General features: G+C 43.0%; 2 protein-coding genes across 8 annotated transcripts in view; both read left to right on the forward strand.

Moving 5' to 3' along the window:
* The first annotated feature begins 208 nt into the window (after positions 1 to 208).
* On the forward strand, positions 209 to 9,268 carry Paf-AHalpha (Platelet-activating factor acetylhydrolase alpha). 2 transcript variants are annotated; one of them, XM_037423521.2, is made up of 5 exons: positions 209 to 471; positions 727 to 816; positions 904 to 1,020; positions 5,397 to 5,519; positions 8,793 to 9,268. In XM_037423521.2, exons 1-5 carry the CDS (start codon positions 409 to 411, stop codon positions 9,075 to 9,077), a joined length of 678 nt encoding a protein of 225 aa, XP_037279418.1. In that variant the 5' UTR covers positions 209 to 408; the 3' UTR covers positions 9,078 to 9,268. The 2 variants fall into 2 exon arrangements, with proteins under 2 accessions (XP_037279418.1, XP_075749892.1); XM_075893777.1 differs by having other exon boundaries at positions 252 to 471; positions 727 to 1,020.
* A 4,257-nt stretch (positions 9,269 to 13,525) lies between these two features.
* LOC119172421 (uncharacterized) overlaps positions 13,526 to 27,825 on the forward strand; it is a 103,115-nt gene continuing 88,815 nt past the window's right edge. For all 6 annotated transcript variants that reach the window (XM_075893771.1, XM_075893775.1, XM_075893772.1 and 3 more), the window contains exons 1-2: positions 13,526 to 13,660; positions 25,439 to 25,582. In XM_075893771.1, coding sequence (XP_075749886.1) covers positions 25,454 to 25,582 — 129 coding nt within the window. In that variant the 5' untranslated portion in view covers positions 13,526 to 13,660; positions 25,439 to 25,453. The remainder of the gene's footprint in view (positions 13,661 to 25,438; positions 25,583 to 27,825) is intronic.

Here is a 27,825-nt window from a genome sequence, read left to right on the forward strand (position 1 = left end):
TGCGATTCTGAATCGTCCTACAAACAACTAAAATGTGATGCTAAACAAGCTAAACGTTTTATCACAAATATCTTGAAAAACGTCAAAAAATTTAATAAAAATTTATTTGTTACAGTAGTAATTGCACTTTGTTTAAAACTTAACATTATATGTGTTAGTTCACTAGCGCCACAAAAAAAAAGTTCTAAAAAAAGCTTTTACGCGGCAGGTCCTTTGCTGCACAGGCGGTCCGATGCAGAAACATTGAAAAGGCTGTGCGTGTAAACACAACTTTTGTAGCATCCTTATCGCTGACGCCGTATAAGTTGGCTTATAGCTCATTACATACACTTCGTGCCGACTTGAATATGCACATCAGGCTGTGAAACACAAAGTGCTCATTCATTCGCCATTGAAACTTGATTGAACATGAGTTGTACGGTGCCCGAGCCCGGCGCAAGTGTTGACGGCGATGACCGGTGGTTGTGCTTGGTGAGTTTGATGAACTGCTGGCCTGGTATTCTTTCGTGATTGATCGTTCAGGCTGTCTCGCAGAACCCGTGCGCTTTTGCTTTGTCATTAGTTCAATTGGCGTTTCCCGTCGAGCTCAGTACTGGGACGCCGTCGTGATTCTCGACCAACGTGCTTGGCGCTAGTGTGCGCATGCTTGGTTTTGGTGTAAATGTCTTTATGATCGTGTCAACTGACATCCAAACGTCGTCTTTTCCTTGTTCGACGCTTTCGCAGCACAAGTTATTCTTGGCGGAAGGGACGGAAAAGGAGCCGGACGTAGTCGTGCTCGGTGACTACACCGTAGCGTTCCTTCAGCAGTCCGAGGCAAGTTTTGTTCAGTCGAAGCATCTCTGTACTTGTCTGTGCCATTTCAGACGCTCATGTTTCATTTGGATACTGTGCTGTCCGCAGGTGTGGGAAAACTACTTTGCGCCCCTGCACTGCTTGAACTTCGGCATCCCTGAAGACCGAATCGAGAATGTGCTTTGGAGAATCGAGAACGGAGAGCTCGACAACATCAAAGCCAAGGTGCGTAGTTCGGGGGGTAATGACGCATTTCTACCTTAGAAGTGAAAAACAATTTCGGTTGCTCTCCACGCTCGTGCGTCTCGGAAAGAGTGGCGTTATTTTGTCGACCACGAGCCGGACAAAAGTGTTGGCGTCTCCCTGTCGAGAAGCAATTACAATAATCTACCCAGGACCACGACAGTGAGAAAGACAGAGAGGAAGACTGGGTAAATTAGAGTGCGAAAAACTTGGTATCAGAGTAGAAAAGCGAGGAGGCTTGTAGTCATGTTTGCATTTGTCATGATGACTGCACAGATAGCTAGGTAAGTGTGCTGACTGAGTGGGTTGTCAATGCTAACGTTACCTACTCTAGTGGTAGTTACTATGTACGCATTTTAATGATTGCAAAATACAGTAAGTTGAATTGCAAAGCTTGTGCATTGCGCTTAGATTCAAGTGCACATTCAATGGCCTCAGGTCATTAGGAACAATCCGGAACCTTATGTCGTGCCTCACAATCGCATGACACTTTTGCTGCTTAAAAACTCCAGAGCTTAATTTTAAACAAATCCTGAGTTTGTATTAAAGGGGCCCTGCGACACTTTTGCAACAGCCTTATTCAGTGCTGAAAAAATGCTTTAAGGATACTCCTTCCACTACATGGCATTTATATAGTGTTTTTCCCCGAAGCAGCTGCAAAAAACATCGTGGCTTTGTGGTAGGACACCTGCTTGCCATGCGAACAGCCCGGTTTCGATCCTCGATGGGACAGAAAATTTCATTCTTTATTTTATTTGCTTGTTTCTTGATTTTTCGTTCACAACCAACGGTGCCCACGGCGGAATTACTAGAAGAAAATAGAAGTGACAAAAAAATGGAAATGGGGGAACACAAAAAAAAAAACGGTCGTTCACTTACACATGGGCGGCAAAAAAAAAAAAAAAAATATTGATGCTTTCTCTGCCGAACTTCTCACACTCTGTTTAATAACAGGCCTTTGAGAAGAACAGGAGCCATTTTATGGCAGGAATTTTCAAACGAAGAATATACATATTCGAGCAAACGATTTTATTGGATGACAAAGAACTAAAAAACACGGATGCTTCCGACACAAGAGAGGCAGAACGTTAACATTCATTTTATGAAGCAATTTTAAAAAATGGCATTGGCAATGGTTTTACCATATAGTAAAGCTCAACGCAAAAAAAAATTGCACGGTCACCTGCTAAAGGGTTACGTAAAAGGACTGAACGGTGGGTGAGTTGGTAATACATAACTGCAAAAACGGCACGACAAAGAGACAAGAACGCAGAAGGCTCACACGCAAGTGCAGACTAGCAACTGAAATTTCATTGAAAGAAACACAATCATAAATAGCAAGAAATGGCGTAAAAGATTACAGGTTGGCAGTTAGGTAACCTATCTCTAGTTGGTGCAATGTGATGGAAGGCCTCGAGACATGTGTCGCCTTGCTTGTGAATATAAAAAGCCTCGGCGACTTCTCTCTCTGTCCTATCTCTGCGCCGAGACAACATCTTTGTTTCGCGGAGTAAAAAGTGACACTTGCAATCTCATCAATGTAGGCACAGATTCGACGAAGGGTGGGCCTTGAGTGATGCACTGTGACCCATTTGATGGTTATTCAAACACCTCTTGATTTGCTCGATATAGCACTTGCCACATTACAAGGGGATAAAATACACCGCACCTTTTCCACATTCGAGTGAATGTGAGGTTAATCACTGTGAAACGTTAGTCAAATGTGGAAAGAGTGCGGTATATCTCATCTCCTTGTCATTGCTGAAGGCCCACCCTTCATTGAATCTGTGCCTGCATTTCAGAGATTGCAACTGTGACCCTTTACTTTGCAAAACAAAGGTGTTGTCTATTACAAAGTTAGTGAAGTCTGTTGCTCAAGATATAGCGTGGCTCGCTCTACCAGAGGAGACATGTTTCATGATGTAGTGCGGTCAGTCGGACTGTTGAAAAATATCAATAGATGACGCCATGGGACCATTGACATGTTTTGAAGTGGTCACCTCCTACTGCGAAAGAAAACGAATCGTCAGCTTTGCTGTCTAGGTGGAGTGAATAGGCCGATTTGGTGAAAATCCCATTTGTTTTGATTACAAATGCGACGTCTAAATCACTGCTTGTTCTTTCTGAAGTCAACAATTGCTGTATTTCTGTTTCTGTAAATAATAAATGCAGAATGTTCCAGCTAAGTGCCCTTGCACGGCTGTCGAACCGAACCAACACACGCTTAAGCTACGATAACTTTCTTCGTTTATCAGTGTCAACATGATCGAGTGCATCCAACGAGCGTCAATACGGCAGAATGAAAGCTTGAGAACAAGAAGCAATGCATTAACACCCACGTCGAAGCGGCTCATCTGTCCCAACTAAGGCGGTGATCCATTGCTTCCTTTGCTCTTTCTTATAAAGCCTTGGGGTGAATTAGTAAAACCGTGTCGCAAGTGAGTTTTTGTAGTTGTTGAGCACCCCACGCCAGAGCAGTTACTAAACATCCCTAGAAGTTTCAGCCACCACACATACGAGGAACGTTGTTTTCTAACGGAAATGCAAACAACGCAGTACCACACGTACAACAATGTAAGTAACCATGGTAGTTGTCTGCTTACATTGCCAATAGTGATGAGCAAGTTTTCCAACTATGGCATTTCTGTCGACGCGCAATAGACGAATAACTGGAGAGCCACATAAGCACTCATTCAGGAGGCGGGTGTCCCAACCGTACAAATTGTTTACACTGTTTACTCTTTCAGCCCCATGGGTGCCTGCCCGAAGACAGAGGCAGCGGACAAAAAGTTTTGGGGTTCACATATGTGCGAGTGAGGTCGGACAGATTGATGGGTCGTCAAAGCTATCGCATTATGCACTAAAGTTCCCTTTTTTAAGCTCTCCGTGTATACAGTGCCTTTGGCTGCCTCCCTCAGTGGATGGTCTTTGGCAATATGTGGAGAGCATGTGGTGGTAGTCTTGTGAGTCACTCGGATGTTTTTTTTTCGTGTACAATCTATGGTTTCGCTGACGCCTCAGACATATGAGTGAGTGGTGCTTCTGTTGTGGTGTTGATTCATGGGCCGTATGCTGACTTGCTCAGTGAGCATTGTCGTGCTTTCAGAATAAAGGTTTTTTTGGAAACTGTTCTTGGTAAGTTCTTTAAATAGTGTTTGCTTTTGTTTTCTTTGAATGTGTACGCCGCTACCTGTTCTTGTGCCTATATACTGTGGCCTTATTGGTTGACTGAACGAATTTCCTGGGGGGGGGGGGGGAGTCGGGGTCCCGCTGGGCCCCTCCTTGCCTACGTGCCTGGTATGAGATGCTCCTACAGTCATCCTGTGTAAGATGCATACCCTTTAGGTGGGGACACTTCTTGGCTTGCATTCCAAAGGTTTACGGCAATGCCAGCATCCACCGCATAACGCATTTTTGGCTCGCTAGAAATGCAGCATGCGTTTAAGCTTAGTTGCTGGTGTGCAATAGCCATGTTTGCCGACTAAGTGTTTTGTTTGATGTTCTGAAAGTACGTCATTTACAAACAAAAATCATTTCTTGCTGAGAAGGTATAAAAAAGGTTTTTACTGTTTCTAGTATTCACTCACTTGGCCTAGCTACCACTGTATAAATATTGCATGCTACTTGTTGCGTCAAGACAATCAAAAAGGAATGGCTTTTGATGTAACTTCTCATAACAAAAATGGTCAATGTGTATAGCCGTAGCCCAAATTAAAGTAGTTTGTCCCATGAATTAAAATTATAGCAGTTTCGATTTCAGCATTGTCACTTGCGTAAAATATTTGCACATTCCACAGCACCAGCAGGAACCAATGAAAAATATCACTGCATATCCACGGAGAAAACGATGATGAGTGGGGCGAAGTGTCCGTTCATCCGTTCGTGTGTCTGTCCATCCTTGCATGTGTCTAATCGCGTTCGAGAATGCAGATGGCGCGCCGGTAACATCGACGAGACGCGAGTCAAGGAAGTCAAGCACAAGCATCTTCAATGCGCCCGCTGCTCTGCTTCATTCATGCCCCACCTGCGATCTGCCACGTACGGCGACTATACATGCGACAGAGAGAGGCACTCTGTTCTCTGCGTACCTAAGCACAGCCCATGCAGCAGCCAATCAGAGAGTAGCGGTACAGCGCCATCTAGAATATCCTCACTCAACTACAGTTTTTATGTACTTCTATGAGACAGCGTCATCTATTATACTGTTAGGGAGATACGGCCTTCTTTCTCATCTCTTCTTCTCTCAGTTACGCGTGACACATGACAGGGTTAGACTAAAAAGAGCTTTGCCGCTAAAAGTCATGTTCAAGTTGGGTCGCAGGGCCTCTTTAAATTATAGTTGCCAATTCTACTTTCAGGTTGTTGTACTCTCTGTGGGTTCCAACAATAATACAAGTCCTCCCGAGGCCGTTGCCGAAGGAATAGTGACTTGCACAACAGCCATCAAGTCTCGCCTTCCCGAGGCACAAGTGGTCGTCTTGGTAAGTGCATATTTAGGGTGGCCACTGTAGGGCACTGCCTTTACTCCATGGCATTGCAGAATGGACATGCCACCGGCCATATCCGTTATCATAGTGAACGTATCATCATCACACTGGAGCTCTTGGGCAAGCTGCAAACCCTGCTCATGTCGTCATAACAGGAGAATAGCGAGCAAATGCAAATAATTGCCAATTATATTAACAGGAGAATAGCGAGCAAATGCAAATAATTGCCGATTGTGTTTAATCTTGATTGTGCTATCTCTGCAACGTAAATAAATGTGTTTCAAAGCATAAGTAATGTCATATAGTTTGACATTAGCGCACACTACTTACATGAATACATGTCGGTGCTTGTTTCTGGCATATCACTGACTGGTCGACTAATTCTGTTTGCTGTTGGAGCACCATGAACTTAACTTATCAAATCGCCTGCTGCGAACATGAAGTAGCACCTAAGTTGCAATGACAAGTCCAGAGGTGTCATTTTTGGGATCTGCACGTGCAGTGTGGCGCAATGTAGGTTCATTTTAGTGTTTGCCCGCTTATTTGAACTTTGCCTAATTCGGGCAGTTTTATAGGCACCTTCAACGAGCTTTTACTGTGCTCTACCCAGAGAAATGACAAAGGATGCAGGCATTATGGACATACATATTTTTTTAACTTTTTTTTTAGGGGGGGGGGTTACCTTGCCGTTGCACATTATCTTCACCCCAAGCAACAAATGGGAGAAGGGGGAGATGCCCGTGAAGCTTTGTCATGAAGCCACCTTTTACATCCAAAATCATTTATAACCTGCACCACACATTTCAGCTTTCAATTTTCACTATAATTTCTGTGCGTTATGGGATAGAAAATACGGGCTACCTCACCAAAGCGAGACATCAGTTGGTTCTGCTTCAGTGGTACTGTGGCTAAGGTGACTCTAGTCTGACCTAAAAATCGCAGGTTCAATCCCAGCCGTAGCAGTCTCGTACTTTGGCGGAGGTGAAATGCTAGAGCCGCATATGCTTCCTCATGTCACTGCTCGTTAAAGAACACCAGATCGTCAAAATTTGCCGAGCTCTCTGCTATGGCGTTGCATCATAGTGATATTGTGGTTTTGGCACGTAAAATCCCACATGCTATTATTACAAACATTATTTCAGTTGAGCAAGTTGATCAGAATAAAATAAAATAGGGCTGAAATTTTCTGCTCTTGCACCTGGACACTTGTGATGCCACGGTGCTCTTGTTTATAAAGAATTGTCCAGAAGTGAAATATACTATTTTCACACTTGTTACATTATTAAACCTGTCGCTGACAATCTTGCTGTTCTTTTTTTATTGGTACAAACAGGGACTGCTCACATCTCTCTGGCGAATCGATTAGGTTGTAGCTTTTCGTGAACTATGTTTGAATAAAGGTTGTAGAAAACAGTTTGCGAGGAATACGAAAGCTGGCGTTGAGCTGAAAATGGCACAAGTATACACATTAAACCTGTGCAGGTCCCTTAGAAAAGAAGCCGAAAAATAGATAAAATATGTCTCCTGTATTAGACTCGGTGCCCCTGCATTTTTGGTGGCATTCACTTGTCCATTTGAGCTGAACAAAATCCTAGCAGGCAGTAGTGTGATGCAGAATAATTATGCACTCTAAATGTGTTGGAAGTTTGAATAGTCAAATTAATCATAAAAAAGTTTGCAAGTATGAAAACGTTTTGAAAGTTGAAGTGTTTGCGTGCGTATGGAAGCAGTCTAAAAGTAAAAAAAGAAGGTGTCCTGTTCAGGTTTCTCCTTAAGGGAAGCTCATCAGTTTAATCAAAGTGCACAATAATTTTTTTTTGTAATGTTATCTCTACCTTGAATGAAAAAGAGGGTAATTCATTGAGATCAGCATTCTTGTTAGACACTAACTTATATGGGCGACAGATGAGGAAAGCATAGGGGATGTTATTTGTAATTCTTAAATGCAGTTATTGTGGGATAAAGGGAAACAGAGACAGCTGGCTGTCAGTTGGTTTTGAACTCTGAACCTCACTATCATGAGTGCAGAGCTTTATAATTGTGCTATGGTAGCGGCCTTTGTCCAACCCTCTTATGTATAAGAAATGATGGCTTTGTTCTATACTACCATGCGGCGCCATGGCATGAAACGTGGTACTTCTTTTTTTTTTTGCCTGATTGCATAACGTAGTACACCAAGTGAGGACACCCGCTGCAATCAATGGGTGTCCATGCATATGACATTTAAAAAAAATTTTTAAAATTTTGCTTCCGCTGTACGCAGGGTGACAGGCGTGTCACTGATGCACACATCACATCGATAAAATAAGCCAGAAACGTTCGGTCTGCTTGAGGTCCTCCACAAGCTGCATTTCGTTGTGCAGGAAAGTGGCCGTGCGCATTCTGTGCATTTGTGGTGTGTCATCGTCATCTGCACTTCCTCAGACCAGCTCCCTTGTGTACTGCCAGGGTGTAAATGTGATGCTTACCAATGTGCAACCTGGCTTTCACCTTTTTGTTGAGTTTGAGTTTTTCTTCTTTGACAGCTGCCGAATTTTACATACTGCTGACCAGAAATCGTTCCAAGCGGCACGGGCACAGGGAAATTTTGTGTTCAAGGTTGGAGGTTTTTGATGCCAAGTATAATTTCTGTGCATCAATGGAAGAGGGAGATGAAACTTCATTATTTCTTTGCTGGGATCAAGGTAGACATGGACCAAAGATTAAACTATAGCTGTGTGCGACTGTTCAAGCTCTGTGAATATTCAAATGAATATTGCAGTTGCCTCGACACATATAGTGGAGGAGAAGAGGAAAAGGACCATTTCTGCAGTCCTGGTCAGGAGCACATCCCATCACTAACAAATAATTAGGCGCACTTTACCGCATGTAACTTGTCTGAAAAGTGCAAGGCCGCCTTGATGTGTAATTGCATGATCGGGCAAAATCCTCACTGCTATGAAGCCACGCTTCGAGGTTAGGTGTGTTCATTAGCTGCAACCCAAAGTTTAAAAGCATGTTATATGGATTAACTGTGGCAAGGTAAAAACATATTTTGCTGGTCATAACTTTTACCCACTACTTCTCAAATCTTTGCTACTATTCGAAATTGTTCTGATTGTTCACTTCAGATTAGGTTCGAGCTAAAAAGTGAATACTGTATTTGCACGAGCAAAGGAAATAGGTCTCTCATTCTTTTTTCTTACTACACCTTCTCTCTTAGCCGATGTATTGCTTGGAGTCATTAAAGCCGCATCATTTTCCTCGTTTTAATGTGCGCGTATGCAGAAGTTGCTACCCTGCGGCCAGCACCCAAACTCTCAACGTGACCGGCGACGCCAGATCAACGAGCTGCTGGCCAAGGCATTGAAGGGCCAACCACAGGTTCAGCTGGTGGACTTGGACCCGGGTCTGGTGCGCCCCGACGGCACCATAGGCTACCACGACATGTTTGATTTCTTGCACCTCAGCCGGCAGGGCTATGTGTCCACCTTCGAACCGTTGGCCGACCTGGTCGCTCAGCTTTTGAGGGAGGCTGCGGGCGCCGGGGACACTCCTGTGGCTGCCTCTTAGGTGCGCTGCGAGATGGAGATGACCCAGTGGCATTTCTCCGCTACCGCCTCGCATTGATATTTGTGGCAGCGAAAACGCTGCTTTGCCCGCATACCTCCCTTGCTTGTGATGCACCGATAGCTTTCAAAGGACGTTAAAAAAAAAGAAAAAAACGTTCATTCACTTTACAATCATAGCCTAATATTTAAAAACTGAATCTGCGTAGGTTTGGGTAGAAAATATAGCTAATTTGCTGAGAAAGTGTTAGCCTTTTGTACGCTTGCACACCAAGAGCTGGGCCCATGGCGTTATTGTGAAATGGCAAATTTAAAGATTTCAGTGTATATTTGTAGCTTTCATGAGCTGCTTTCTTCGAGTGCAATGTGATTATTTTATTATTACTTTTTTGATGTTCAGCTGGCGCAAAGAACATTAGAACATTCAACTCTACAATGTGTGTCGCAGCTTGTGTAGAGATGGCAAGTGGCAAAGCCTACTATCATTTACATGTTGTGTGTCTTCATGCTTTGTCTGCCTGTTTTGTGCACGCCAGTCTGAGCTTTACATGGTATTTCTATTTAGTGTTCCCTATTAAATCATTTTTGAGGCGCTGATTCCGTGGCAGGTCTGCCAAGAGGAGTAGCCGATCTTATTACCACCTCCAAATCCACTTGCAAGTGCAAGTAATGCACTGGAATTTCGAGGCGTTTGTCTGTATTGTCACGACCAACGTACTCTCACTTGCGTCTGGAAAACCAATTCTGTCATTTCGTGTCTCTTTTTCTGATGTCGAATGCATTGTTGGCTTCGAGTCATTTCTGCACAAGCTGTCTTGTAATGAACTTGCAAGTGCTGTTGTCTCTGAAGCTAATCGCTGTCCATCTTTCTACCGTTTTCTCTGTTGAAAGCTCGGTGCCCGCTAGTTTTTTGTGAGGAATGCTGTGTCGTGCTGATAGTGCACGTGCTGTTCACAATCTGGGTGTATCGAGCATGCAGTGTCAGAAGAAAGGAAAGGCAGGTGACTGTTTTCTTTGTGTGACATTGAAAGTGCACGACCACATGACCGATTGACCGCGTATCTTCACAGCTGTGTAGTGGAACCGGCACTGCCATTGACCACACAGATTCATAGGACTGCTGTGGGCCGTGTTTGCCTTGGGGCCGTGCAGGTCAAATTTTGGGCCGACGAGAACGGGCTTGTCTTCAGTGTTTCCCAGGCAGATTCGAACCATTTTAAAGATGTTATTTCTCACAGAGGTCAGAGAAAAAATTATTGCGCATTTGGCACGTTTTATACTTTTACGAGTTTGTAAGACGAGGCCTCTGCATTACGTGTTAGTGGCATAAAGAAAGCTTTCAATTAAAGTTTCATGGGTCTCATGATGGTTTGAGTTTCAGGGGACTAATTTGTTGGTATGATTGCTTTACACAATTGGCAGTTTTGATGGTATGTTTGCATTGTGCAAGTTGCAGCGAGTGTTGGGATTGACTGGCAGCCCTAATGAACTGCATTTTTTTCCCCTTGGATTTTAATAATTTCAATTCCTTGATGGTCCATTGTAGCACATCTTCCTCTTGTTTTTATGCTGCTGCAAAATGACCCTACTCCTTGATTTCACAATGTCTTTCAGCATCTCTCGGGCAGACCAACCTACTGTAATTTGAGAATGCTCCCCTACCTTGGGGCTTGCATATTAAAGTGCACTCTTAGGTTAGGTATTAGTATATTCAATTTTAAAAAATATTGTGCAAGTGGTTATCTGTATGTAGCTTATTTATTGTTACAATGCTCCTTGCGTTAGGTGTGTGACTGCTGTTCGATGTTGTCTCACATAAAAAGCGGACAACAGATGGCCCTTTTGGTTTCGCTGCTTGTTAGTGGTAAACATTTAGTTATGGTTGGTAGCTATGATGTGCCGTCAGTTCATTTAGTGAGTAAGCCCGATGCTGAAGCTTGCTTCACCAATGAGCATTAATTTTTTTGTTAATTTTTGGTGCACTCTGATTGTAAATATGTGAGGGTGTTGGTTGCCTATTGATGACCTGAAGAGATACTTCACTGCTATATTGTACAGCGCTTTGTGAATCTGACTTGCAGGCAGTTGAATCATGTGTTTCAGCATAATTTTTGTGTGTATCGGCCTTTAGCGCTACTTTGCGGTAGGATTGCTGCATTTAATTCAGTTTAAATGTGTGTGTAAGGTTGTGTTGTGTGTTATTGCAGTGTGCAAGATGAAGATTTTCAATATTTTGGGGGACTATCTTATGGGCTGTTGCCCTCCGCACTACTTGTTCTTGAGTGGTATCCGAACCTATCGGGACAGCTACTGTTTGACGGCCATGTGAAACGGGACGTAAAAATAACTTTCCTTTATCTGTGACAAGTGTGATGGCAGTGCCTTTGATGTTGCATCTACAAGGTATTGTAATAAACTTCCTAAAGCCTGAAAGACAGTAATGTGTTCTGGTTACATTTGTTGTCATAATATGCCAGCGCACTGTCCTTAAATTAGAACGTGTGAAATGCCCCACAGCACTAGTCTAGTGGCTAAGGTATTCAGCTGCTGACCCGCAGTTCGCGGAATCGAATCCGGGCTGCAGCGACTGCATTTTCGATGGAGGCGAAAATGCTGTAGGCTCGGGTGCACACTAACACATACGATTATGCCTAGTGTCTTACATGTAGGATTCTAAAACTTTACGTTGTAAATCGAACGTTTTTTTTTTTTTTTTTCGTAAAAAAGCTAGCTCTACCTGATGTGTTTTGACAATGCCCAGTCGTCTCGTGAGCGCGGTCACAAGATTGTTGTTTCATGTGCATGATGCAAAACACTATGCCGCGGAAGAAAATGCAAATAATATAGGTTCAAATTGTTCGCGATGCTGCCAATATTTTTGTGGATTGTTTGTAGATTATCAGGTGGGCAGTAAAATTTGTATGACTGTAATATACGGTAAAGTTTATTGTTTGCTGACTGTCAAACATTCGTGTCCTACATATAGGACGCTAGGCACATGGGGTGTCGCGCTGTAGCAATTTGGAACGCATGCTGCGTTGTGCCTGTGAAGCTTGTCGTAATGCAGTGACATGCACGTGCGTGTATAATACGTTCATTTTTTTATCCAATTTGCACTCTGGAGCTTCCCTACAATCCATTTTACTCAAGCAAATACCTGAAGATGCTCAACGACATCTTGTATCATATGGGCGCTGGCGGTGATGTGCCATCACTTGTTGCCATTATTCCACCCCACAATTATGCTGGTGCAGCGACAGGTCCATAAAGCGGTGATGAAGAAGGCACGCCAAAACAAGTGAAAAAGAAGTCTCAAGGCATTTACGATGACAAGAGTCGACACCGAATAAGATATGCTTGTATGTCGTAGGAAGGACAATAGCACGGTTATTGTGTTCTAAAATGGTCATGGGCTTGAATCGGAGCAAATTGTGAAAAGATATTCAAGATAGAAGAGATCCAAGCTCACGGTGGAGTAGCCTTTTTTGATTTCCAAATACAATGGCAACATAGGCAGGGTTCACCGACTGTATCGAAGTATTGCAAAGTAATATGAAGTGGTAGTCATCACTGCCAACGTATCTTCTTGATGCATGTGCGCACAATGCATTTCAGTTGTACGGAATGGGAACACACAAAACAGACTTGAGAATATTTCAAAGGGCAATACTAATGTCGTACATAAAGAGATATGGCTACAACCCATTGCGTGGAAGAGGCTGCCAGTCTCCACTGGACGCGCAAAGCTGATTTGACGGCACTGACCACTTGGTGACACCCAAAAAAGCAAACAAGAGATGCTCATAGCCATGAGGAGACCACCAGATGTAAAAATTGTGGCATCACAGTGCATGCAAAACGTTTCAAATTAAACTATTTCACTAAGTAGTGTGGCACGCGCCACGCGCTTCAAATATGGTAGACACAACGCGACACCTCATGTGCCTAGTGTCCTATAGGTATGACGGTGCCAAAACGGTTGTTAGGAAAAGTTTTCTTGTGAATAAAATTTTTATTCTTTTTTCTGAGACCTTAGAAGCTACTATTTCGGGAAAAAAAAATCGTAGTGTTAATATCCTGAAGTTCAGGCATATATGGGTTAAAGAACCCCAGGTATTCAAAATTTCCGGAGCCCTCCACTACGGCGTCTGTCATAATCATATGGTGGTTTTGGGATGTTAAACCCCACATATCAGCTGGGCTTGATAAAGAAAATATAAATGTAAATAATTTTGCGGTAATTGTATATTTGCTTGGAAGAATCGTTAGCTCCTGAAGAGCAGCTTGTGCAAAAATGTGACTGAGCTTTCGACGTTTGTTTCTCAAACCACCTCGTATGAGTGTCCTATTAAAGAAATCTCTCAATTATTTGTCTCTCCCCCCCCCCCCCCCTGGCGCTCTGGAGCACTTTCCGCGGCGTCGCGGAGAAACCGAAACTGACACACCCACCTGCTTCGCAGTTCTCGCGAGATCTCGCGAGACTTGAGAAGTTTGCAACGCGAGGAGGGCGAACTCCATTGTAATTTGCGATGCATTGCAGCATTTGCATTTAAAGCAAGGCCCGATACTGCCTCCAAAACTGTCTCGGTAAGTGTCTTTCCCGCTATCTGTGCCGGCTGTGCCGATCGCGCTTTGAGAACGGTGTCCGATGCTTCGATGCCGGCCGTTGGACCGTTCCATTTCGTCACGTTCCTCTACCCTGCATTACCTTCCGTGCCTTTGGTACGGTCCTTTATGTTTCCCTGCTGATTTCCTGCGGACCGCGCGTCGCTTACCCATTCCGTCGTAGGGGTGGCCACTTCGATTTGGCGCTCCACTGGCAGCAGTGCCGGCAGCCGCGCGTTTCCATCGTACGTCGGCCGACGTGATTTGGGGAAAAGTCATTGCGACGCTGCAACTTGCACAATGATGCCCGACGCCATTGTTCGTGTCTTCGGCGGATTTCTTCAATGTGCGGTCTTCGGAAACCGATCGGCCGATGTGTGCGACGAAGCCGTCATATGTCACAACTCCTCTGTGTGCTGCATCGATGCCAAAAAAAGTTGTTGTATTCTTCACGATCTTAAACTGCCGTCCATTCCACTGGAAAAGCTGGTGCTTAACGCGGATAGGTTTCGTTTACCAACGCTCCGCACGAGGCTCGTCTGTTATGCAGCCTGTCGTGTGTTGACGATCTGACCGGCTCCACCATTTTTCGCTAGTCTTTATGTGATGGCCACACATGTAAGCGATGAGTCTGAGTATCGTACGCTAGCACCGATCTCGCCTTTGAAAAATAAACTCGACAACGGCCGTGTGTCACGATTTGGAAAGGTAATTTATAAATTGAGGTATGAGTCACGCTAAGACGCCGATGTGTTAACACCCAAACGATTAAATAAATCGCGAGCACCAGGCAGTTGTTGCCTAAGAATCGTACCTGGTCTGCATCATAAAATCGCAGCATGATTTTTATGAAAATATGCTCCTTATAATGACTTTTTTACTGTACATGTACATTCGCATAAAGGGACTCAAGTCTGGAGATAAATTTCGTCGCTTATTGTGAATCTGATGCTGCATTAAGTGTACAGGATTAACACCGAAGCAGCGTCTGCGTGTTTACATGCATTCTAGGAGTAAGAGAAACTTGTTAGGCTGGTTAGTTTCATGGAAAACTGCCATGTCTTGTTCTGTGAATTCCATCATTCGCACGCACTGCTTGAAAAGCAAGTGATGCATACGAATTGATACATTTAATGGAAATTATCGAGTGTATTCCAGCATGACCATGTATGTTCTCGTTTTACTAATTATGTAGTTGTGCGCAGTATGAAAAATGTCAGTCACGGGTTTCTCTGATAGCTAGTGTGGGAAAAGTAATCTATGTAGTTGTGTGCAGAATTAAAAGTAGTATTGTCACAGGTTTCTTTGATGGCAAGTGTGGGAAAGGAAACCTAGTTGAAGGATGCTGCCATTGTAAAAACTAATGCAGTACTATTGTGTTCAAGACATGTGTCTACCATTCAGCTATTTGCACTAAGAAGAGTCGACAGTAAATTGTGGAAGATTTTTGTTATAGTTCTAAATTGGCTCATTGTGCTCTGAATGTCAAGCTCGCGATGCACTGCCATTTATAGAACATTATATGTCACAGTTTAGGTTTAGATGTGAACATGCTGGGCAGCTGTGTTTCTTTTTCGAGGCAAAGCCATGCATTAAGTAGTGTTTGTTTTGTTAGGCATGTCTTGATGTTTATTTTATAAGAAAGAAAAAAAAAACAGTTGAAAGATGCAGTTTTATGGAATACCTCAAATTCTTTTTTTTTTAATTATACTATCTGACATGTCCTGATATGTGTGAACAGCCACAGTTGTAGTGATGAAATTTAATTATTTTTTTTGTCTACTTTGTTAGTTTATATTTTATAATTCTATTGTTCTCAATCCGGGTAAGCACATTTGTAAAGCTCCTTTTTTTTTCTTGGATGAACAATTTTTTGCTATGAAACAAACAATTTGATCTTCAGTTGTAGTGCTAATTGAAAATATTGTGTAATCCAAAGCCTTTCTAAAAGTCTTACTATATTCTAAGAAAATCTGATCTCAGCACTGAATTCACAGTACCCCCAGTTAAACATTCAAACTCTATTTTGAGTTTGTGCCACTCTTGCTTCAAAAAATCTGCACCATAACTTCCTCTGTTCTTATCTACCCATTATTTCATAATATCACTATGAACTGGCAAGTTGCACAAGTGCTGCTTCCTGCAAGTATCTATTGAACTGTTGTACTTGGTAAACAGAACAGCCGCAGAGCCTAATTGTGCTCTGCTGGGCAACTTAATGTGAAATTTCTAGGCAGATGTCTTGTGTGAACGTTCACATCTACACGACACTGAAGAGCAGGTTGCCTGCCATTGAAGGATGCACCTGGGTCGTGAAGATGAAGCAAGACTGTCTGTAATTATGTGGCTTGCGGCATCCTACGTCCTTTCTTGCACATCAGTGGTACCTCGCGTGACCAGTACTTTGTTTGGGCTTAGTAACGCTATCTATATGCAGTTTTTGTATTTTGGCTGGAAAAGTGACCGTTATTGAGTGGTTCTCATAAATAGCCATCTGCTACTCTTTGCTTTTGTAACAAGCCTGGTTTGAAATAGCAGCAACTTGCATGCACAGTTTAGACGTTTGAAGTGCAGTGTGAATGTTTCACAGAAGGCTCTGAAAAGTAAGCATTTTGAATACTGAAGGTGAATGGGCACATGGCACAGATTGTGTAAACAACTTTGCAATAAATCTGCGCATGCAGCAAGGAATCGCTGACAGTTTGTGAAGAAGAAGGAGAGAGCCATGATGAGAAAGTGTGTCAAGGCCTGCCAAAACTGTCAAAACACTAGCATTCAGATTAGGTCAGCCTCAAAAGGAGTGGCCTAAGCTGGCGGTAAACAGATTGACTAACAGAATTTGGAGGTGGACCAGCAGTGATCACCTCCCCTTCTCTTTTTTTACTGCAAGGAAATAAATACTGGGTGAAATTAGCTTTCTTTCAGTCTAGGCTGCAATCACTTGACTGATAAATCATTAAGACTCTGCACAATGCAACTTTTGTCTGAGCCATAACCACACAGTGGTCGATCAGCGAGACGAGGTTCTTTGTATGTAGTAGAAAAGTAAGATGTTGTTTACATCTATGTTGTTGTCGGTGTGCTTCGGCAAGCTGTAAATATCTGACTGTAAATATTTTGCAACAATATATCTTTAGGTTTCATTATCTCCAACCTGCCTCCTAATTCATCAATGTTGATAATTATCTCCTTGACGAGACTTCGATCTACCTTAAGGAGAACACACAACAACGAACAAACTCAACTGGCAGCCACCATTGCTTCTTGCTGAAACTGACACACAACTTGAGATACGCAACTGTCCCTGCATGACATTGGAGATCAACTCCTGCCCGTTATGCTCTGAAGAATCTCTGAGGCCATATTTTCCAACTACTAGATGCGTGTCGCCTGTGCAGGTGCTATTTAATGACTGCTAATATGAAATATTTACACTTACTAGTCTGCTTTGACGAGATTTCTTTGGTAGTGTAGACCTCTATTATACAACAAATCTTGCCAAAGGAGAGTTGCATAACATAATACCTTTAAAGGGACCAACAACTGCTCAGGACGTGAAATGAGATGACTGCACACATGGAAAGATTGTTTCTCATAGTGACTCAAAGCAACATTGTTTTTCTCGTGAAAAGTGGAGTTATATTTTTATTTCTTAAATAATTCAATTATATGAGTCAACAATTTTCTTATTAGTATTGAAATATTGTTTGCTGCTTTATAGTAAAAGATATTTCTGCATAAAAATGTACATATAGGCCTGTGTTATTTGTACACATTAAGGTGGCGCTGCCTTTACATGACATAATCATCCCATGCTCGCCAGCGCATCTTGAGCAACTTTTCTGCGGGCTCACGAAACTGTGCATACATTTTTCGGGTCGTGGTGATTTTGGAGCGACGCAGTTTTGCTATTTTCAATTTGTTTCAGAAATGACGTATACCGCTAGTCGGCACTGCCACGCATAAGCGCAGTGAAGTTTTCGGTGACTTGGCTTGGCTCATGTGTCCAGAGAGTAAAGACTGAACAAGCCATTCACGATGCGGGCGCAACAAGCTTGGGTGCAGGTGCACGTAATGCTGTACAAATATGGAGAAGCTGTATAAAGCCACATCGTTTCATTGTAATGGCTTGTTGTTTTTCAAAAATAGTTGTAAAGCTCTGAATAAACATGGTTAAGCATAGTTACAGGAACTCCTGCAAAAGCAGAACGACAACATGCGCAAGTCACCAAAAAGGCTACCGGCATCGCTATCAGTTCTCAGTGTTGCTGGATAAAAGGGCTCATCTGTGTTCAGAGCTTTTCAGATAAAAAAATACTGCTTCTAAAACGACTACGTGCTTTTGAGATTAACTACGGCAGCTACGAACACTACAAAGGGCAAGATTTCTGTCGCACCGCAAAAAGCTGGGCCGAAAAAAATCGGTTGTTGGTCCCTTTAAGGGCTGTCATGTTCAGCTGACCTGGTGCTGATGTTGGGATGCTCTCTCTAATTTCTGGGAAAGTTGCTGAGGCATCATCTTGGATAATGATAGTTGTACTCGGACGCCAGTCATTGTATGGGAAGCCTCGCACAAACTTATGTCATTTCACAAGTTGTCCTTTGAATTTATTGTCGTGTGTTTGTTTCAGAAACTGATGAAGTATAACTAATTTATCAGTGGCTTCCTGCTATTGATGCATACTGTTACAGAAAGGAAAACTTAACAAAATCAATATTAATGCACCAAACTTTCACATGGGCAGTTTCATTGGTATGAGTGGGGAGAAAGCAAGAATAATTGGAAGACTAAAGGTAGATAAGTGGTTGCGCATAAAGGAAAGGAAAAGTCTCATTTAGGAGCAGGAGTCATTTAGGAGTCAATTAAGACTTCTGATAGGCAGATTGTTAGATTTCTTCTGTTTTCTTGCTGGACGAAACAAAAGTTTTCAAGAAATGAAGGAAATATATCTTTGTGAATCTCTCATTATTTTAATTTGTGAGGGCGGGAAACATGTACCAAATGTATGGATATGGAATTAAGGGAGCAAAACATGCCAACAACTGTTGCACAAATAAATGCTGTTGAATGAATGTTACATAAAGCCTCCTCCAGTAAGAGGGCAACAGAAACGAAAATTGGAAGGTATCGAAAAGAGATGTAAGAGTGAATGAAAGAAACTGTATTCAAATGTCAAGGGCTGGCGCAAAACACCTAATAATAGAATACGATAGTATGAATGCAAATTTTCTACTGATTGCAATGATTACAAATGATGACAAATGATGAGGTACAGCTGTGTTAGTCACAAAGAAATATTGCACAATTACTGACACGAAGCCGACTTGTTTCCTGCAGAAAAGCAGGCAGGCAATGAGGAGTTTAGTTGCATCAAAAGGCACAGGTGGCTATTTAAGTCTTTTACCACAGGGTAAGATGGGTGCAGATCTTCAGTAGCAATGTATGCTGTGCAAGAAAATGCGTGCTGAAATTTCTTGCAATAACCACAGAGCAAACACAATGGGAGGGGGACTGGAGGAAAGGCAGAAGGTTGAACAAGATGCACATCCAGCCTGCTGCTTTGCACTGGGGAGGAGGGGTAAAGGGCTTAAACAAACTGCAACATATTTTGCAAGTGTAAGGTGGTGTACAGCTGTTGTATGCCACCCCTGACGATGTCTGTATTGACTATCATTGAAAGTAATGGAAAAAAAAACAAATAAATATCTAAGATGGAAATGGGGCTCCAACCTGGGTCCTCTCTGTGGCAGCCCAGTATTCTACCAAACAGCCATGCCAGTGCTCGAAATTTCAGTAAAAATGCAGCCTATACAGGTGTTAGGTCAGGAAAGAACCATGTTCACATGTGCAACATAGCGGGGTAAAAGACCAGAATAACAACCAGGTCTCGCACAAAGTGAATGCTGTAATCAGGTGTCGCATAATCCCAAATGTTGCAGTCGAAAAACTGTCTCCTCCTGCAACTGTCTCCTCCTTCCCTTCAGCGACACAACCAGTTACAACCCCTGGATACATGACAACACATTCCACAAGATACTTCACTTCATACACAACACTGGCCTAACCGGGCACATTTAATACACATTTTCACACAGAATATTAAGGCTGACAAACAAGTCTGTTGGAATACTGATAATAAAAAACTTTGCATTGCTTGATGAGTTCAATGCTCCCAACCAATTGCTAAGAACTCTGCCATTATTCTTCATTCCCATCAGCCACCGCACCAATTTATCGTGTACTGGGTACCTCGCAAGCGTACTTGTATTAGTACAAGTAGAAGAGTCTACGATGGGCTCCAGAGATGCCGCTCTTTCATCTTTAGCTGTGACTGTGCTGCTCCTTCCCTGTAGTGCTGTCGTTCTTATGCACTAGGACAAAGCAAACTATCTCAACCACAACTGGATGATCACAGTGAGCAAAAGTGGAATTTGAAGGGCCCGTTTATGTTTGTTAGACACAACATTAATTAGCACTAGAAGACAAGAAGCGAAGCAAGGTACAGGGGATGTTATTGTAGCAATTAGGACGCAAATGTGCAAAAAGTAAAAGGGACAACAAGACAACTTCGAATAATGACCTTCGGATAATGTCCCCGACGCTCTGCTAACTGAGCTATAGCACCGGTAATCCCCCCCCCCCTCCCCCCGTCCCCTTTATGGGGTATATATATGCATGGAGTGTTATGTGCGGACAACTTTTCTTGGCAATAAAGGGAAGGCTACGGGCGAAACTGGGTGTGTGCCACCGCCGAAAAATAGAGTCCCACAATTGCGACTGTATTTTCCGTGTAAATATTGATACATGTATCGTAAATCTTTCCCGTAACAATACCTTAAAAAAACATCTTTTTTTTTTGCTGCGGGATGTTGCTTATGAGGAGGTGCAACACACACCAAGAACATATTCATAATTCTTTTGCATCATGGAGTGCATATTCGCGTTTTTGCACGTCTAAAAACATCGGACGTTTTACGTACACCTCACAGTCAAAATGGCATGTTAGGGTGCGCGCCCGTTGCCATTCAGCTATTTCGACAACTCGCCGAAGGAGCTTGTGGCAAATTTCCCTCTCAACATGGCTGTATAAGCAGATGAAGTAAATTGTATGTTAATATTTCTGTTATTATTTGAACACGGCTGTCAGTCGAAGGGCAAGCCGAACCGGGCTACTTTGCGAAGGAGTACCCGGGCAGTAGCTCCACCTCCGTAGCTTTCCTTTCATTGCCAAGAAATGCTGTTCGCGAATATAGTCAGCACTGCTAGTTACCATGACGGCGAGTAGAACATGCTTTTTCTGCTTTTTGGCGCTTTCAAGCACGTGATCTTTTCTGAGCTAGCAGCTGACCATTTATACTTTGTGAAAAGGTCACCTGCTTCAAAAAGCCAACAGGAAGATTTTTCGTGATAGAGGTAAAGGCCTAAATATACCCACTTCTTTTTCGTTCAGCCCAAGCACTGCTTGATTACCCCCCCCCCCCCTCACAGTGAGCTATGAACATACAAGAGAGCACGTGTCATCCCCTCTCGCAATCAAGGGCGGAGGAGAGAAATTTATGGCAGGAAGTGGGGACAGTTGTTAAGGAGAGGTTTGCCACAATGGCTTCAGCTGCAGTGTTGGGCAAAAAACATTTTTTTTTTATCTTTCTGTACTATCTCTGTGCCTTCTCATGACCCTCAGCTAAGCTTTCTTTGGTGTTCACCTGCTGTGGGCGAGGAGGGTTCTAGTTAACGTTGCCAGCTTCACAAGTCAGTTGCTGCAGCCTTTGCTTGAAAAATGTAAAAGACGTGAGCATAAATTGACTTGGTGAGAAAAAAAAATGTCAAGAGATGCGATTAAAGCAGTATGGAGCAAGTACACTCAAATCTCATCATAGCAAAGTTGCACCTTACACAAAGATAGGTTCATTATATCTGAAAATTCGTTACAAAGGTATATTTCTAGCGCTGTATCTATTGCAGGACTTTTCTTCATTTACTTTGTTATAACCGATATTTCGTTATATCCGGGTTCACTATAACCAGGTTTGACTGGACATGTAGGAGCCAGTTTCATGAAGAAGTCCACTTATTAACTAGTTGATGCATTTCTTGATATATACTAAGTATCCAAAGCGCAAGAAATGCAGATAGTAGCAAGACGCAGAAATGGCTTGGTGCCAGTCTGTGCCATTTCTCTGTCAGTCTGTGTCTCTCTTTTGTCTTCGCTTCTTGCACTAAACATAATTACAGGGGTGGAAGCGCTGCACCAATTGGGCCATTCTTTGCCAATCGGACTTGCTGTGGCAAGCTGCGCATAAACAGTGATTTCCATGATAATTGTAAATTGGAAGCCAAATCTAGCGGATTATTATCATCTACCGAGCAACGCTGAGCGTTGACTACACAAAGCAAGTGGCCACATCAATATCTAGTGTAGTTCAATCACATGTTCGAGGATCTTCACGTAATTTAGTTTTATTCATGGTGCTTGCTAGTGCTCATCACTGCTATCGCCATGGTTTTCCTGTAAAAGTAGATAGATTGATATGTGGTGTTTAATGTCCAAAAACCACCATATGATTATGAGAAACACTGTAGTGGAGGGCTTCGGAAATTTCGACCACCTGGGGCTCTTTATCGTGAACACAAATCTGAGCACATAGGCCTACAGCATTTTTGCCTCCATCTAAAATGCAGCTGTCGCAGCCGGGATTTGATCCCGCGACCTGCGGGTCAGCAGCAGAGTACCTTTGCTTCTGGACCACCACGGCAGGGCCCCCCGCAAAAGTGGTGACATCAACTTGAGTAAATGTGGATTATGTAGTAATGCAGGGAAACCTCGATAATTTGTACCATCTGGGAGCGTGGCATAATCATGCACTAAGTGGCAGTGCGTGTTTACAAGTACAAGTTTGCACCCCCTGAGGTGTGCCATCGCCACCAGTCAACAATGTGCCATAGCAGATGTTGCCCAAAGTACAAAGTACCTACCACGAAAGTCTTTTCTTCCTTTTTGTCGAAGTGCGGAAAATATACTGAGCTGGAACTCTCGCACGCTCATTTTATAGTGTGCAGTGGCAGCGCCAAGGAGTATTTCAAAACTATTACAGGGTCCACGATATGCAGAGACCGAAATATTGACAGAACGGGCACTATCCGCTTTCCGCGATACACATGTGCGAATCTCCACAGCGATGTGGTACTAAGTAACAACTGGTAGTTTCATTGAAACACGATGCGGTTGCGTGGACTCCATCATCTCCTGGTTAGTTGAGTGCAACGCGGCACCTATGCTCCCCACGCAGTCACTGCTGGGCGGCTAGCTGTACCGTGTGCGCGGATTTGCCGTGTTGATTGCTCGTTCATACTTCACTCTAGACTGAGCACAGATGAGCAGAGTAGCTTGTTTAATTAGCTTGGGATCAACATGATTCCGAAAATTGAAGTGCACCATGTTTATCTAGTGGTCATGAAAACAAGGGATTAGAAAATCTTATTCCTTGTTTTCTCAGTTATTTTTCTGCCAGCTGTGATGTTAAATGATGGGAACATGCACACACGCACGTGCACACACACACACACACATGCATTTGTAGGTAGTCAGTCTGGTCAGCTCATTAGTACTGAATGTTTAGTTAAAACTATTGAAATTTTTATTTATCAAAAATAAATTTGATTGACAATGATGTTTGACCCTAGAAACTTGCTCCAAAACTAACTTTCATTGCTCCAAATGAAACCCTTTGGTACTCGGAGGCTGCTCTGAAACTCCCCTTTTACTGGACCAAAGCTGTTCCAAAACAGCATTATTTTTGCTCCTTGAGCTGCTCCAAAACACTTGAGTCCTCTTCCACCCCTGTCATTAGTATATTGTAGATCAAAGTTCTACTTTGTGTCACCAATATTACATGGAGCACATGAGTGACTTGCACTTTATTTTATCTGTTTCAACACTAGTAATGTGAGTTTCAGGCATTAGGCAAAAGATTGGTTAAAAATACAGGGACCAACAAATTAGTAACTTGTGCGTATCTATAAAATGCCCACACTCCATCAACCTTCGGGAAACGGAAGTCATAACTGTAGGGTAGAGAGCATAACTGCATGTTGTTTGTCATTTGTTGCCCACATCCACAATGGTGCTCGACTGGTGAACTGAAAGTCATGGGATTTAATCCTGGCTGTGGAGGCCACATTTTGATGGAAGCTAGGGGCGGTATTTTGTAAGCTGTCTAGTTTAGGGGTGTGGGAATGGGGTATGCATTGAACAAAATGACGAGAGGGAGCCACACAAAATTGGTCTATGCTATTCTGACGGTCAAGACGTGAGAAATGCCACAAAGTTTGCATAGAACGGGTGAAGAGGCGTCGGAACAGGCTCGGGCATCATTCTTTCGACAGAATGGTTACAAAACGGTCTCCGGACGACTTGGATTAGACCGAAACGTGAGCGCTTGAGCCCAGAAAAACGAAGTAGCCGGTTTCGCACCTGACTTACCCCAATCCCGGGCAGAAAATCACTGCCGGACGACTCACCAAATTGCAACACCACCCAGCGTCCACTGAAGACATTAACACAAATAAATTGCTGAAGTTATTCCATTCTGCAATCTCAAGCTTTTGAAAATAATGCCGGTCAATAGTGTTGTTGAACTGTTTTAATTCTTCATTTCTTGATACGTTGAAAGCATTTCTGAATTCCCCCAGCTCGTCTATTGGCTGTTTGCCCCCTCTCGTCCTTCAGTTCAATCCCTCCCCCGCTCTAAGCTAGAACGCTTACAAAATGCCGCGCTAGGTAAAAACTCCTTGAAGAACTCCAGCTGGTCATAATTACTGAAGCCCTTCACTGAAGCCCCTCATAATCATATTGTGGTTTTGAGATGTAAAACCTCAACATTTACTATAGAGAGCATGTAATTAATAAAACAAAATTGTTAAACCTTAGTTGCTGAGACACTCCTGTTACAGTTCTAACAAAAATAGGGAATCAGTATTAAGTGAACTTGTTAAAAATGATGGGATCATGTGATGGATTAGGTAATGGCACTGAGGTGCATTCCCAGCCGATTATTCTAGATACGGTAAAGTAAAAAAAAATTGTTGAGGCTCTAACTTGTTTTTCCAGATTTGCTTCTTGTAAGAGAAGTGTGGGCAATTTCTACCTATTGTAACTGTTGCTTAAGAGCTTAAATGATTTCTTTTGCATGTCTTCTAGTCTAAATTTAAATATCTTGCTTTTTGTGCAAGCAGTCTGTATCCAAGCACCTTATTCTATTGAATACCTTATAAATGATCTGTGAGTTGTAGGAGGTTTTATTTCAAGTGATTTTGTTGGGGATTGCCTCAAGTGCTTCAACTTTTGTCGAACCTTCTGAATATATTTAATTTGATTAGCTGAGGGATGACATCTGTGATGCTAAACTAACAATAGCAAGACAGATTCTCTGTCGAAGATATTTGAATTTACACCTACATGTAGTAGCAGGATGGGCTGTAAAGGGTGTTCTTTGGGAAAAAGAGACAAAACTTTGTCATGTGTATTGGGCGTTTCAGCCACTTTCCTTCTTCTTGAACTGGGAGTGTGCAAAGTGAGTTCAGTGCATCGAATTAGTAGAGGGCGTGATGACGTCATGGCTTGTCGCTTTCTGGAGTAGCTGAATAGGCTTTGCCAAATGGGCATGACTATTAATTAGTTGTACAGTTCGAGAGTAGCTCCTTCCCTGTGTTATGTTTAGAATGCCCCGTGATGGTTGGGGGGGGGGATAATTTTGTTGCAGGCACAGTAGTTAGATATGGGGGAGGCATCTCTGGGTGCCAAGGCGTCTGATCTGGTCTCGGACAGCACTGCATCCAGCTCCAGGGGACCTCCTCCCGCAGAAGTCGTATGGCCACCCCACGCATATGCCGATGTTGGCATGGCTGTGAGTTCTTTCTTTCTTTTCATAGAAATGAAAGGCTGTGCTCAATTTTTAGACATTGCATTTTGTTGTTTGGGTTCCAAAGCATAAGTGGGACCTGTGTCCCCACACATGCACGAATGAAAATTCTTGGAAATGAGAAGGAAATGCCCTGACCTTGAAATGCTAAGGGACCCATGGCGCTCACCATGGCATTCTTTGCTGACCCTGTGTTTCTGTAGTATCTGAGACCTAATCAGTCTATCCACAATATTCTTTTACAGTATTAGATGTTAAAAGAACTCATTGCACTCTGAAGGGGGTCTGCCCTATGCACGGCTGGTGCAGAAGCCTAGCTGATGTTCCAGCCACACACAGTAGTACCGCGCACGATTGACGTCACCTCCCCCTAGCTGGAGTCGTCATAGCTACGATGAATTCGGGCGAATAAGGCAACAGGCTAGGCCAACAAAACAACACTTTATTGCTACGTTAGCAATAACGCATAAATGTTGCGTAGAGAAATTGTCTCCTCTAGGAAGATAGCAAAAGGGTATACAGTTGCGCCTTTCCTCATCGATTGCCTTGGCTCGCAGGGAAATTCAGGGCTTGTCCTCCCTGTGGGGTTCTCAATGCGAGAGAGAGAGCCTGTCGGCACGCTCATTTTCTCCACCCTCCTGGTTTGCTTGCTTCCCTCGCTGAGGGAGGGTAACTCGTTTTGCGAGCCGGGAAAGGGGAATACTGCGTACTGGCTGTGGGGTGAACGGCCTTCCTAATGGCCTTTCGAAAGAGGTCTATTCTTTCTCTATCGCAAAGGGGTGGACGTGTCCTTATAGCTAGACGGCCGCGCTGCCGTAAAAAGAAAGGAAGCATGGGCGCACGTGGATCCCCTCAACTTTTCCCATTTGACCTTTATTAATTTTTTTACTTTGATTGCAGCAAGCTTAAAAATATGGTGCTTGATGGTAAATAGAAGTAAAAAGCTGAAACTGTCCATTTTGAGCTGTGCATGTGCGGTTATTCTTTCTTGTCGAGCAAGGAAGTCCATAATTAATTTACAAAAGTTTAGGGAAGGTTGGACAGCCCTTGAAACCTAAGAAACTCTAGTAATTACTCTGGTGTATTATCTGACACTATCTTTGGTGACGCTAATTGAAAGATTTCGTAAATATGCAAAGACCCATCTATTTCCCACCAAGTATAGTCATTATGTAAATCATCAAATTTTATTGCAACGTGACATATCGTTAGCATGGTCAAGTTTCCAGTGTGATATCTAGCCATATAGTGCTTTGCGGAGTGCCAATGTTTTAATCACTGAAATGCAATTCTGAACTGTTAAATAGTACATAGAAGGATTTAACCAAGCAGTTGAAACTATATCTACACCTACACTGCTGGTTAGAGAAATGTGTGTGCTATGTACAGTTGATCTTGGATATATCAAACTAGAAAGTGATTGCAAAGTAGTTTGATAGATTGATAATTTGAAATGCAAAATATGTGCATTCAAGACGTATGACTGCAGGTCTCGAAACAGTTTTTGGAAATTTTAACAGGTGCTGACATGATGCTTCACTCACTGTAGGCGAAATATCAGAGTGACAACTGCTTTTGCAAGTTGGCACACTTTATTTTGCATGAAAATAGTGCGTAAGCTTGCCTTGCTTCTTGAGCACCAACAAGTTCATCAAGGCATTCTCGATATCACTTAAACTTTTCAAATAAGTGATTCCAGCACCTAGCATTGTGGCATAACAGTGGTGAAGGATACAGAACGCTAATTAAAGCTTTGAAGCATGGGAACAGGTTCTTTAGTGGCAGAAATGGCATGTTCATCACCACTCAAGTCCACTTTTGTGGTATGAATAACATTAGCCGTCATTTTCACACTGATGCATCAGAGACAGTTCTGGGCCATTTGCACGAATGAAGTCGCTCGCTGTACTCCGAGATGACGCCCGAAAGTGCTAATAAGTCGGAAAATTCACTGAGGCACCATACACCATTGCCCGCAATCATGATGCACCGAAAGTCGTCACCTCACACAACAAGCTTGCGAGAAAAAAAGTTCAGGGCAGTGCCTTGCATGATGTCATTCCAAGTCCCAGTCATCCTTTTTGTTGCTAAGAGCAGGTCAATGAGTAGTTTGACTCTCTAATGAGGATCTATTTGGAATGAAGTCGGAAAAATTGAAAACGCGAGAGACACCATGAGAGTGTACTGAAATTTAGTGCACTCTAACAATGCTGCCTGCAAACAATTAA

Source organism: Rhipicephalus microplus, chromosome 4, assembly GCF_043290135.1.
Source record: "Rhipicephalus microplus isolate Deutch F79 chromosome 4, USDA_Rmic, whole genome shotgun sequence".
Lineage (NCBI taxonomy): Eukaryota > Metazoa > Arthropoda > Arachnida > Ixodida > Ixodidae > Rhipicephalus > Rhipicephalus microplus.